General features: G+C 49.0%; 1 protein-coding gene and 1 long non-coding RNA gene across 7 annotated transcripts in view; one reads left to right on the top strand and one right to left on the bottom strand.

The window, feature by feature from the left end:
* Positions 1 to 13,857, bottom strand: part of GIPR (gastric inhibitory polypeptide receptor) — a 117,226-nt gene that overhangs the window by 4,910 nt on the left and 98,459 nt on the right. For 5 of the 6 annotated variants that reach the window (XM_077286398.1, XM_077286397.1, XM_077286400.1 and 2 more), the window contains 7 exons: positions 12,405 to 12,512; positions 12,181 to 12,305; positions 10,594 to 10,697; positions 8,171 to 8,324; positions 3,918 to 4,077; positions 3,577 to 3,637; positions 1,838 to 1,907 (listed from right to left, as the gene is read on the bottom strand). In XM_077286398.1, coding sequence (XP_077142513.1) covers positions 1,838 to 1,907; positions 3,577 to 3,637; positions 3,918 to 4,077; positions 8,171 to 8,324; positions 10,594 to 10,697; positions 12,181 to 12,305; positions 12,405 to 12,512 — 782 coding nt within the window. The remainder of the gene's footprint in view (positions 1 to 1,837; positions 1,908 to 3,576; positions 3,638 to 3,917; positions 4,078 to 8,170; positions 8,325 to 10,593; positions 10,698 to 12,180; positions 12,306 to 12,404; positions 12,513 to 13,857) is intronic. The other variant, XM_077286402.1, reaches the window with a different exon arrangement.
* The window catches only part of LOC143806239 (uncharacterized), a 36,225-nt gene that overhangs the window by 19,528 nt on the left and 2,840 nt on the right, over positions 1 to 13,857 (top strand). The window lies entirely within an intron of this gene.

Genomic DNA, 13,857 nt, shown 5'->3' with positions numbered 1-13,857 from the left:
AAGTATATGGCATCACCAACAAAGACCCAGACACTGTATAGACACCGCCACACCTTCATACATATACAGTCATGGCCGAAACCTCGGCCAAGGAGAAAAAGAACCGGACTATTGTCAGTGGTCCAAGGTGTTGTGTTCAGATGAAAGTAAATTCTGCATTTCATGTGGAAATTAAGGTCCCAGAGCCTGAAGGAAGAGTGGAGAGGCCACAATCCAAGCTGCTGGAGGTCTAGTGTGAAGGGTCCACAATCAGTGATGGTTTGGGGAGCCATGTCATCTGCTGGTGTAGGTCCACTGTGTTTTATCAAGACCAATGACTTTTGGGTTTTCATTGGCTGTAAGCCGTAATCATCAACATTAACAGAAATAAACACGTGAAATAGATCACTCTGAGTGTAATGACTCTGTATAATATATGAGATTCACTTTTTGTATTGAAGAACTGAAATAAATGAACTTTTTGATGATATTCTAATTTTGTGAGAAGCACCTGTAGATCCGGACTCATTGCTGCCACTTCAGAACTCTCCAGCACTTTGTTTCTATCCATTTCTGGGGGCTTCTTGATGTATGTTTGGAGTCACTGCCCTGCTAGACCTAGGAAGCAAGCCCAGCTCTCTGACACTGAGCACTACATTGACACCCAAAATCCTTTGGTAATCTTCAGATTTCATGATGCCTTGCAAACAGAGGCAGCAAAACAACTCAAAACATCTCTGACCTTCCACCATATTTGACTGTAGGTACTGTGTTCTTTTCTTTGCAGGGCTCATTCTGTTGTTGGTGGAATGATGTGCTTTACCAAAAAGCTCTATCTTGGTCTTATCTATCCACAAAACGCTTTACCAGAAGGAATTTGGCTTACTCATGTCCATTTTCGCAAACTGCAGGCTTGCTTTTTTAAGTCTCTGTGTTAGCAGAGATCCTCCTGGGTGTACTGCCATAGCATTTCATTTAGTTCACATGTGGACAGATAGTTCACACTGACATTGATGCCCCCTGAGCCTGCAGGACAACTTAAATTTTTTTGGACCTTGATTGGGGCTTATCCACCATCCGGACTATCCTGCATTGTAAACTTTCACCAATTCCTCTCTGCTGTCCACATCCAGGGAGATTAGCTACATCGTTGTACACCATGGAAGAAGGAACATCAAGATCTCTGGAGATGGACTTTAACCTTGAGATTGTTGATATTTTTCAACAATTTTGTTTCTCAAGTCCTCAGTCAGTTCTCTTCTCTTTCTGTTCTCCATGCTTAGTTTAGCACACAGACACACAATGCAAAGCCTGAGTTAACGTCTTCCCTTTTTATCTGGTTTCAGGTGTGATTTTCATATTGCCCACACCTTTTACTTGCCACAGGTGAGTTTGAACAAGCATCACATGGTTGAAACAAAGTTGTTTACCTACAATTTTGGAAAGGTGCCAATAATTTTGTCCAGCCCATTTTTGCGGTTTTGTGTGAAATTACGGCCAATTTGCCTTTTTTTCTCAGTTTTTTTGTGTTGTTCCAATATACACAAAGAAAATAATCATGTGTATAACAAAACATGTGTAATTACAATGATTTTCCTCAAGAAATACTTAATTTTCAAGGGTGCCAACACTTTTGGACATGACTGTATGTATATACACCTGTAAGGGGGTTACTTGCCAAGTTTCGCCCCAGCCCCTTTCACTTTGCCTCTTCAGTTTCTCAGAATTGTATTTCATAGATTAATCACACAGACAAGATGGCGTCCAACGAGGACACGGTATATGTGGGCGACGCTTGGGATGGAAAATGTCTGAAGATCTATACAGAGACTGCTGAAAGTGACGTCCCAGAACTTACCAGCACGGCCAGCAGGATGGGGGAGCGGATGATCCACCAGTGTGAGCGGTTGTCGTTTCTTTCCCAACAGCTAAAAGACAAGTGACAGCAGTCACAGCTCCGTACACCGTAACTCACACCTCATACTCCGTATACTGTAACTCATGCCTCATGCTCTGTATACTGCACCTCATGATTCATGCTATGTATACCGCACTCATGGATCGTGCTCCGTATACCGTAACTTACGCCTTGAGCTCTGTATACCGCGCCTCATTCTCTGTATATGCTCCTCATGCTTCATGATTCATATACCGTAACTCACACCTTGTGCTCTGTATACCGCGCCTCATGTCTCGAGATCTGTATACTGCACCTCATGAATCATGCTCCGTATACCGTAACTTACGCCTCATGCTCTGTACACCACACCTCATGCTCTGTATACCGTACCACATGATTCATGCTCTTTATACCATGCCTCGTGCTCTGTATACTGTGCCTCATGCCTTGTGCTCCGTATACCGTGTGCCTCACGCCTTTTGCTGTGTATACTGTGCCTCACACCTCGTGCTGTGTATACCGTACCTCACCCCTTGTGCTCCGTATACTGTGCCTCATGCCTTCGTGGTCTGTATACCGTGCCGCACGCCTTGTGCTCCATATACTGTGCCTCACGCCTCGTACTCTGTATACCGTGCCTCATGCCTTTGTGCTCCGTATACCATGCCTCACTCCTCGTGCTATGTTTTCTGCGCCTCACACCTAGTGCTTTGTACACCACGCCTCACTCCTTGTGCTACGTATACTGTGCCTCATGCCTCGTGCTCTGTGTACCACGTGCTCTGTATACCACGCCTCACGCCTAGTGCTCTGTATATCATGCGTCATTCCTCCTGCTCCGTATACTGTGCTTCACGCCTCGTGCTCCGTATTCCATGCCTCAAGCCTCATGCTCTGTATACTGCGCCTGACGCCTTGTGCTCTGCATACTGCGCCTCGTGCTTCGCATACCACACCTCATGCCTCCTGCTATGTATACCGCGCCTCATACCTTCTGCTCCATATACTGCATCTCATGCATCATCCTCCATATATTGCACCTCATGCCTCGTGCTCTGTATAGCATGCCTCATGCTCCGTATACCGCACCTCATGCCTCGTGCTCCATATACCGCACCTCATGCCTCCTGCTCCGTATGCTGCACTTCGTGCTCCGTATACCACACCTCATGCCTCCTGCTATGTATACTGCGCCTCATCCCTCATGCTCTGTATACCGCACCTCATGCTCCATATACCGCACCTCATGCCTCGTGCTCCGTATGGTGCACTTCGTGCTCCGTATACCACACCTCATGCCTCCTGCTATGTATACTGCGCCTCATCCCTCATGCTCTGTATACCGCACCTCATGCTCCATATACCGCACCTCATGCCTCGTGCTCCGTATGCTGCACTTCGTGCTCCGTATACCACACCTCATGCCTCCTGCTATGTATACTGCGCCTCATCCCTCGTGCTCTGTATACCGCACCTCATGCCTTGTGCTCCGTATACCGTGCCTCATGCCTCACGCTCAGTATACTGCACCTTCAGGAAACTTCTCACAACCTCACATAGAAGGGATACGTTTCTGCCTTACAGTGGTTAGTAACCTGTTTCAGTCTACACACTGGCGCCACCTCTGTCACCTGGGGAGAGATGTCACTACACCTAGAGGACAGAGACCCCCAAGACCTGGAATAGGTGGTACTCACTGTGTGTTCTCGTACAACTGCCGCATGACCACCCACGGGATGACGAACAGGATCGGAGCCCCTGCAGCCAAGCAGAGAAATGAGAACGTGTGAAGACGAGGAGGGACAATGGCAGTTTACGTGTCACCCGTCCGTCCCACCGAGGCCAATATGGACATTTCCTGGGTTTTTATTTATATTTAAAGGCTGAAACCCTCCTGCCCTAATACTTCTCACAGCAGAGGGGTTGATACAGTGTTCACTCACCCTTTGGAAGTATCAATTAATGTTTCCATTCAACAACAGCAAGCAAAGATCTTAAAATGGTTTGGAACTGAAACATAAAGCACTGAGACGCTCACCCCAGCCCAGCACCATGTATCGCGGCAGCGCAGCCTCCTCCGAGAAAGACAGCACCAGCAGCAGGTTGTGCAGGTACAGTCCCTCCACCAGCAACCAGTAGTAATTGGCGGCTACACAATATTGTGTGATGGTCTGCGCCACACGGCAGCCAACCAGGGTCTGAGCAGGAAAGAGGGAGACAGAGGGTTAATCCATGGAAAAGCAGCAAACGTACCAGAAAACAGTAATGAGGAATTCTCATAACTCTGCCTCCTACACAGCTAAGCCTCATACACATGTCTCACTATTAGCTCCTCCTACATGTGTCTCACTATTAGCTCCTCCTCCTACACATGTCTCACTATTAGCTCCTCCTACATGTGTCTCACTATTAGCTCCTCCTCCTACACATGTCTCACTATTAGCTCCTCCTACATGTGTCTCACTATTAGCTCCTCCTCTTACACATGTCTCACTATTAGCTCCTCCCCTGACACATGTCTCATTATTAGCTCCTCCTCTTAAACGTGTCTCACTATTAGCTCCTCCTCCTACACATGTCTCATTAGCTCCTTCTCTTAAACGTGTCTCACTATTAGCTCCGCCTCCTACACGTGTGTCACTATTAGCTCCACCTCCTACACGTGTCTCACTATTAGCTCCTCCTCCTACACATGTCTCACTATTAGCTCCTCTTCTTACACGTGTTTCACTATTAGCTCCTCCTCCTACACATGTCTCACTATTAGCTCCACCTCTTACTCGTGCCTCACTATCAGCTCCTCCGACACGTGTCTCACTATTAGCTCCTCCTCCTACACGTGTCTCACTATTAGCTCCTCCTCCTACACATGTCTTACTATTAGCTCCTCCTCTTACACGAGTCTCACTATTAGCTCCTTCTCTTACACATGTCTTACTATTAGCTCCTCCTATTACACGTGTCTCACTATTAGCTCTACCTCCTCAACATGTCTCACTATTAGCTCCTCCTCCTACACATATCTTACTACTAGCTCCTCCTCTTACATGTGTCTCACTATTAGCTCCTTCTCCTACACATGTCTATTAGCTCCTCCTGCACGTGTCTCACTATTAGCTCCGCCTCATGCACATGTCACACTTGTAGCTCCACCTCATGCACATGTCACACTTGTATCTCCGCCTCATGCACATCTCACACTTGTAGCTCCGCCTCATTCACAGGTCACACTTGTAGCTCCACCTCATGCACATGTCACACTTGTAGCTCCACCTCATGCACTTGTCACACTTGTAGCTCGGCCTCATGCACATGTCACACTTGTATCTCCACCTCATGCACATATCACACTTGTAGCTCCGCCTCATGCACATGTCACACTTGTAGCTCTGCCTCATGCACGTCATACTTGTAGCTCCGCTTCATGCACAGGTCACACTAGTATCTCCACCTCATGCACATATCACACTTGTAGCTCCACCTCATGCACATGTCACACTTGTAGCTCCGCCTCATGCACGTCATCAGGGGCGGATTATAATAGGGTCAATCTGGGCGGTAGCCCAGGGCCCAGTGGTGTGGGGGGGCCCTGGGCTACCAGTCAGATTGCCCGCCGCCATCAGGGCATTACTGCTCTGACTGGCGTATGGGCCCGGTGGGCAGAGAGGGGGCCTGCATTGGCCCCCGTCTCATCTACTCACCAGGCCCCTACCAGCGCTGCGGCAGTTTCACCTATTGACGTGCAGGCGCGCGCCCGCACGTCAATAGTTAACAACAGCCGCCAGCCAATTGGAGGCTGGCAGCCGAAGTCGGCCGCAGGCGCAGCGCACACGTCGCCGGTGTCTGACGTCATTGTCAGTCGCCTGCGAGTACGCAATGCTGGAGTGACCTTCTCCGCTGGAGCGCAAGTCCGGTGAGGAGAACTCGTTTTTTTTTTTCGAACGGCAATCCGGGGGGCCCGGGCCAGAATGCTGCACACTGTCTGTGGGCAATATGCTGGACACACTGGGGCAGATTGCTGGACACACTGGGGGCAATGCTGGACACACTGGGGCATATTGCTGGACACACTGGGGGCAATGCTGGAGACACTGGGGCAATATGCTGGACATACTGGGGCAGATTGCTGGACACACTGGGGGTAATATGCTGGATACACTGGGGGCAATATTGGAGACACTGGGGCAGATTGCTGGAGACACTGGGGCAATGCTGGAGACACTGGGGGCAATATTGGAGACACTGGGGCAGATTGCTGGACGCTGGGGGCAATGCTGGACACACTGGGGGCAATATGCTGGAGTCAGACACTGGGGCAGATTGCTGGACACACTGGGGCAATATGCTGGACATACTAGGGCAGATTGCTGGACACTGGGGGCAATGCTGGAGACACTGGGGTAGATTGCTGGACACACTGGGGGCAATATGCTGGAGTCAGACACTGGGGCAGATTGCTGGACACACTGGGGCAATATGCTGGACATACTGGGGCAGATTGCTGGACACACTGGGGACAATATTGGAGACACTGGGGGCAGTATGCTGGACACACTGGGGGCAATATGCTGGACACACTGGGGCAGATTGCTGGGCACACTGGGGGCAAAATGCTGGACACACTGGGGGCAGAATGCTGGACACACTGGGGCAGAATGCTGGACACACTGGGGGCAATAAGCTGGAGACACTGGGGGCAACATGCTGGACACACTGGGGCAGATTGCTGGACACATTGAGGGCAGGATGCTGGACACACTGGGGGCAGGATGCTGGACACACTGGGGGCAATAAGCTGGAGACACTGGGGGCAGAGATGCTGGACACACTGGGGCAGATTCCTGGACACACTGAGGGCAGGATGCTGGACACACTGGGGGCAGGATGCTGGACACACTGGGGGCAGGATGCTGGACACACTGGGGGCAGGATGCTGGACACACTGGGGGCAGGATGCTGGACACATTGGGGGCAGGATTCTGGACACATTGGGGGCAGGGTGCTGGACACATTGGGGGCAGGATGCTGGACACATTGGGGGCAGGATGCTGGACACATTGGGGGCAGAGATGCTGGACACATTGGGGGCAGAGATGCTGGACACATTGGGGGCAGAGATGCTGGACACATTGGGGGCAGAGATGCTGGACACATTGGGGGCAGAGATGCTGGACACATTGGGGGCAGAGATGCTGGACACATTGGGGGCAGAGATGCTGGACACACTGGGGGCAGAGATGCTGGACACACTGGGGGCAGGACTGGAGACATGGGCAGAATGTAGATACGGGGCATGATTGGAGACATGGGGCAGAATGAAAGACATGGGGCAGGATTGGAGACAGATCGTGCAGGATCATGGGGCAGGATGGATATGATGGAGACTGATGGGGCAGGATGGGGAGATCATATGGGGCAGGATGGATACTCATGAGGGCAGGATGGGAGAACATATGGCTGGAGCCAGGAATGAGATACACGGGGCCAGGATGGGGGATATTATTATTACCATAGGGGCTAATTAAGGGATATTATTACTGCAGTGATGTATTTATTTTATTTTTTGAGGACACTGTTTTCAATGGGGGTGCGGCCCTGTTACTGTGCAGAGTGACACTATGTCGCCTCTTTTTCTTCATGTGGTGTAATGTAGAAGTTGGGAAAAATTAAGTAATGTGTTCTGCAAGCAGAGCTCGAGATAACTGTGTTATTTCCTGCAGAGACGGGTCCTGGCTGGAAGGAGTGATGGCGGTCTGTCCTGGATGAAAGATGAAGGACTTCACCTAGAGACGTCACTGGTGAGTCAGTGTTACCTATACACTGACACTATACACTGTATACTATATACTGAACTGAAGGGTAAATTGACTAGATCAATGGATGTTTGACAGGTTATAGTTTCACACAGCAACTATTTTTCTGGAATAATCTGGTTCAGGTATATGATGACCCCGTCACATGACCGGGGGGCCCACAGTGTCTGAACAGCCCGGGGCCCTGGCTACCGTTAATCCACCCCTGCACGTCATACTTGTAGCTCCTTTTCATGCACAGGTCGCACTAGTATCTCCACCTCATGCACATATCACACTTGTAGCTCCGCCTCATGCACATGTCACACTTGTAGCTCCGCCTCATGCACATGTCACACTTGTAGCTCCGCCTCATGCACATGTCACACTTGTAGCTCCGCCTCATGCACATGTCACACTTGTAGCTCCACCTCATGCACATGTCACACTTGTAGCGCCGCCTCACACATGTGCTTGGCATGTCAGTCCCCTTTCTTACTCTCTCTCGCAGCAGGGCAGTGAGATCCTCCTCGCCCTGGATGGCACCGTGCGGCTGCTCCAGCAGAGCATCCCGGGTGAGCAGTGACACCGCGCGGAGGATGAATGACACAAACAGGTTACAGTGGATGAGATTCCGGGTGCAGCAGAGACGCCTGGAACACAAGAGAAACCCAGAATGACCCATCATGAGATAGACACAACCACTAAACCTGTAAGATCAGGGCGCCCCCGACCAGGATACCGCTGTGCAAGCTATGGAACTGTGGAGACCCTGACATAGAAAGCTCCATGTCAGCTCTGACCCACTGCACATATACGCAGAGAGGAGCTGAACTGTAAAGTACAGTGGAAAGTCCGGCTTTAAAAAGGACCTGTCTCCAGGTCAAAAGTGGCCACATTTTTACTCTTGCTGCTCCCTTTAGTATTCCGCTTATTTCTTTTTAAAATCCATCATTCTGTGACATAGATTTGGGATTTCATATTTAGTGTGACTTTTTATGGCCATAAAAGGGGGAGTGGCTACCATACTCCTTGGGGGCGGGCCTTTAGGCCACACCTTCTTTGAAAATACCATAAAAATTTGAACTAAATAAAAGTCCCATATCACTGGCAGATTGTAAAAAAGGAAAAAGCTGATTACTCAGGGGAGCAGCGGGAATAAAATACTGGACACTTTTGATCTGGTGACAGGTCCTCTAAGGGATTCTCCAGAATTACAAAAAGAGGTCAGGTTTTTATTAGAAATAGAGGACTGTTAGCTGCACATCTGGTCACAGTGATCCCACCACAAATACACTGATGGAGGGATGTCATGATCTCTGCAGGCAGAGATCATAGCAAGCCTATAGAGGGACAAGCTCTCGGAAGATGGAACTTTACTGACCATGAACTAAGCCTGCCGCGCAACTAGAAATAGCCAGGTAGCATTTCCTATTTATCGCTAGATGCCCAGCTCTGGCCTAAGACCTAAATAGCTAGCAGAGGGAAATATAAGACCTGGCTCACCTCTAGAGAAATATTCCAAAGAAGACAGTAGCCCCCCACATATAATGACGGTGAGTTCAGATGAAACTACAAACGCAGCAGGAAAATAGTCATAGCAAATTTGAGGTCCGCTTACTAGATAGCAGAAGACAGATAGTATACTTTCATGGTCAGCAGAAAAACACTAACAAAACACCATCCAGAGATTACCTTAAACTCTGGCATTAACTCATAACGCCAGAGTAGCAATCCCTGATCAACGAGAGCTTTCCAGACACAGTAACAAAACTTCAGCTGTGAACTGGAACAAATAGGCAAAACAAAACATGGACAAAAGTCCAACTTATCTAGTAGTTACACTCTGGAGATCCATCATTGAGTGCGATTGTGCCATAGATTTGATACCGGGTTGTAAATATCCAAAGGGTCGTTTGTTTAATTTGTCTGTGCCGGAACATGCTGCTATGCGGGAATATATAAAGGAGTCTTTGGAAAAGGGACATATTCGTCCATCTTCTTCTCCCTTGGGAGCTGGGTTTTTCTTTGTCTCAAAAAAAGACGGCTCTTTGAGACCATGTATTGATTATCGGCTTCTGAATAAGATCACTGTTAAGTATCAATACCCATTGCCGTTAAGGATGTTATGGTGGGGTTCCCTTTGCCTGCAGGTCTGAATGAGTCCATGACAATGGCTATTCAGATTGATAGGCGTCTGCGGGAGCGCAAACCGGTGCACCATCTGGCGGTGTCTATGGAAAAGACGCCAGAAAGTATGCAGTGTGATAGAATTCTGTCCAGGAGCGAGCGACAGAATTTTAGACGGAAGAATGGATTGTGTTTCTATTGTGGTTTATTATTAGCCAATGAACTCAATAATGGATCTCCAGAGTGTAACTACTAGATAAGTTGGACTTTTGTCCATGTTTTGTTTTGCCTATTTGTTCCAGTTCACAGCTGAAGTTTTGTTACTGTGTCTGGAAAGCTCTCGTTGATCAGGGATTGCTACTCTGGCGTTATGAGTTAATGCCAGAGTTTAAGGTAATCTCTGGATGGTGTTTTGTTAGTGTTTTTCTGCTGACCATGAAAGTATACTATCTGTCTTCTGCTATCTAGTAAGCGGACCTCAAATTTGCTATGACTATTTTCCTGCTGCGTTTGTAGTTTCATCTGAACTCACCGTCATTATATGTGGGGGGCTACTGTCTTCTTTGGAATATTTCTCTAGAGGTGAGCCAGGTCTTATATTTCCCTCTGCTAGCTATTTAGGTCTTAGGCCAGAGCTGGGCATCTAGCGATAAATAGGAAATGCTACCTGGCTATTTCTAGTTGCGCGGCAGGCTTAGTTCATGGTCAGTAAAGTTCCATCTTCCGAGAGCTTGTCCCTCTATAGGCTTGCTATGATCTCTGCCTGCAGAGATCATGACAGAGGGAACTGACCTGAGCAGAGTCAGGATGAGGAGTGCGACCACCAGCGCAGCCAGAGAAATGCCGTATCCCACACTGTACATGACCCGCAGCTGCGACAGAATCCAGGCCTGGTGCTGCAGAGACCAACAGTGCGACAATCAGAAGGACGCGGTGAAGGAACTACAGGCTGTCACCAGAGGGCGCTGCTGCCATGAGTATACATAATATACTGTATATAGATACCTGATCTATGAGATATAACACACAGTCATTACTACATGGGAGTCAGGGACTGTTTATCATACAGCCTGGTGACTGCATAGGGATCTACCATCATAGGGATCTATGGCCACAAGGATCTACCATCACAGGGATCTTTGGCCACAAGGATCTACTATCACAGGGATCTATGGCCACAGGGTCTACCATCACAGGAATCTTTGGCCTCAAGGATCTACCATCACAGGGGTCTATGGCCACAAGGATCTACCATCACAGGAGTCTATGGCCATAAGTATCTACCATCATAGGGATCTATGGCTAAAAGGATCTACCATCACAGGGATCTATGGCCACAAGGATCTACCATCAAAGGGATCTATGGCCACAAGGATCTACCATCACAGGGATCTATGGCCATAAGTATCTACCATCATGTCACAAGGATTTATGGTCACACGTTCTACCATCAAGGGGATCTATGGCCACAGGATCTACTATACAGGGAATTTATGGCCACAAGGATCTAGCATCACGGTGATCTATGGCCACAAGGATCTACCATCACAGGAGTCTATGGCCATAAGTATCTACCATCATAGGGATCTATGGCTAAAAGGATCTACCATCACAGGGATATATGGCCACAAGGATCTACCATAAAAGGGATCTATGGCCACAAGGATCTACCATCACAGGGATCTATGGCCATAAGTATCTACCATCATGTCACAAGGATTTATGGTCACACGTTCTACCATCAAGGGGATCTATGGCCACAGGATCTACTATAATGGGAATTTATGGCCACAAGGATCTATCATCACGGTGATCTATGGCCACAAGGATCTACCATCACAGGGATTTTTGCCACAGGATCTACTATCATGTCACGAGGATTTATGGCCACAGGATCTACGATTATAGGGATCTATGGCCACAAGGATCTACCATTATGGGGATCTATGGCCACAAGGATCTACCATCACGGGGATCTATGGACACAGGGTCTACCATCACGGGGATCTATGGCCAAAGGATCTACCATAACAAGGATGTATGGCCATAGGGTCTACCATCACGGGGATCTATGGCCACAAGGATTTACTATCATAGGAATCTATGGCCACAAGGTCTACCATCACAGGGATCTATGGCAACAGACATCTTCTCTATGGTCACAGGAACCTATGTCCACTATGATATGTACATTTTCACTAGGGTTTATGGTCATATGTATCCCTTGGCATAAAGGAGGATCTATGGTCATACAGATCTATGATCAAAGAGATCCACAGCCAGCGGGAGTTATCTGTGGTCACAGGGCTCTATGGCCTTAGTGGGTGATCTATGGGCACAGTGGTCTATTGCCACAGAATACAAATGGGTACCGCTTACATGTGACTGCTCCTCTTCGGGGTTGATGTTCTCACACTGAGAGTGGTCTCTCCAGGGCATATCTGTATCGTCACGAACCCACTCACCATCCGAGCCACAGCGACGGAATACAAGGCCATCTCTTACTGAGGAGTGGAGCAGACAGGAGGTTGGGTAGGTCCCAGTTGTCTGCCATTACCCCCCATCACTCCAGAATATTCTTTCCCCACCTTATATCCTCTCACCTTGAGGGTACCATGGCAGGTAGGACGGACATGGCTCTGCGTGGGTTGTGTTGGCAGCAGCATCTCCCCAGCACACATATCTATCGAATGTGCGGTTACAAAACACTCCTGCAATTATCAGGACGGAAGTTGTGAGTGTGGTACACAGGTCTGATGGAAATCTAAGGTCACAGCTCGCTCTGCCATACAAGGGTGACACAATTACTGCAAAACCTCAACTGCTACAAATGAAAGTCAATGTAGATGGGTCTTGTGTACAGTCCAGGCAGTGTGAGCCGGTGTGTATGCAGCGCCCCAGAGCCCTGGTCGTTGCAGTAATGTCGCTCTTCCACCAGGGGGAGTGATGTTACGTCTGATTGTACTAAAGGAGTTCACCTGACCAGGTATCACAGTCACACACTACATTTCACACTCTAGTCCACCAGGGGGAGCAAAGGTACTATCTACTAGGCCACTCCTCACAGATGGGTAAAACTGGTGGGTTGGATAGGAAGTTAGACAGAAGCTGCCTGGGTTAGACCCAGAGAGGACCTGTCAGGCAGACAGGGGGAGAAGGAGGAACATCTGAGCTGCAGACAGAGGGTCCCTGTCAGGGGTGGGATCCTGACAGAGGCCAAGCACGAGATAGAACGTTACGGAGCTGCGCCTGCACTTCATTGCGGCAGCATCCTAAGAAAGGACATGAAGCGAAGTATATTGTGGAGAGTGAGAAACGAGATCACAGCACAAGGAGATAATACCGGGAGGAGTCTTGCCGTAAGACCGGCAACATCCCTCTGAGGCGCGTAGCCGGTGGCCGGAACACCGAGGGAGTAATAGGCTCTACGCATTACTTCAGAGACCGGCAGGACAGTTAATTCCAAGTTGGCTGCCCGACCTTAATACCTATGAAGACAACGGTGGCAAATTGTGGGAGAGGGGCGTCTCTAGGGTCCCTATAAAATAGCTCCAGGCCTACCCCGTCATACGGGTTGTCCTATCCATATCATCTGGGGTCAGAGAGAGAGAACATCAGGAACATCCACGAAAGTTGTGAGGACTATCCTGTGGTGCTCAGCAGGGAGGTACTAAAACACACAGGCGCTAGTAGGAAGGCTACTGATTTCCACCTGCAAAGGGAACTCTGGATGTGCCTTCTGACCGGCCGGATTCAGCCAGCCCTGTGAACGGTACTCTGGACTGTGGACGCTGAAGTCTTCAGTAAAAGGTAAAGAGACTGCAACCTTTGTGTCCTCGTTATTCATTGCGCCTTACGATGTCCACCATCACCACCTACACATCTGGGAAGCCCTGGGGACATACTTCACCTGTGGGAAGGTACACCATCTAGCTGCCATTCCATCACCCCAGCGGACCCCTAGCAGCGTCGGTCACCCTGGCCGAATACCACAGGTGGTATCACAAACACCATACAAACAACTACACCTTTAATTGGGCGCCCCTCAGAAGGGCC

Source organism: Ranitomeya variabilis, chromosome 2 (genome assembly GCF_051348905.1).
Source record: "Ranitomeya variabilis isolate aRanVar5 chromosome 2, aRanVar5.hap1, whole genome shotgun sequence".
NCBI classification, from domain to species: domain Eukaryota; kingdom Metazoa; phylum Chordata; class Amphibia; order Anura; family Dendrobatidae; genus Ranitomeya; species Ranitomeya variabilis.
The sequence above is the reverse complement of the archived record's forward strand: the minus strand, read 5'-3'. Positions and strand labels throughout refer to the sequence as shown.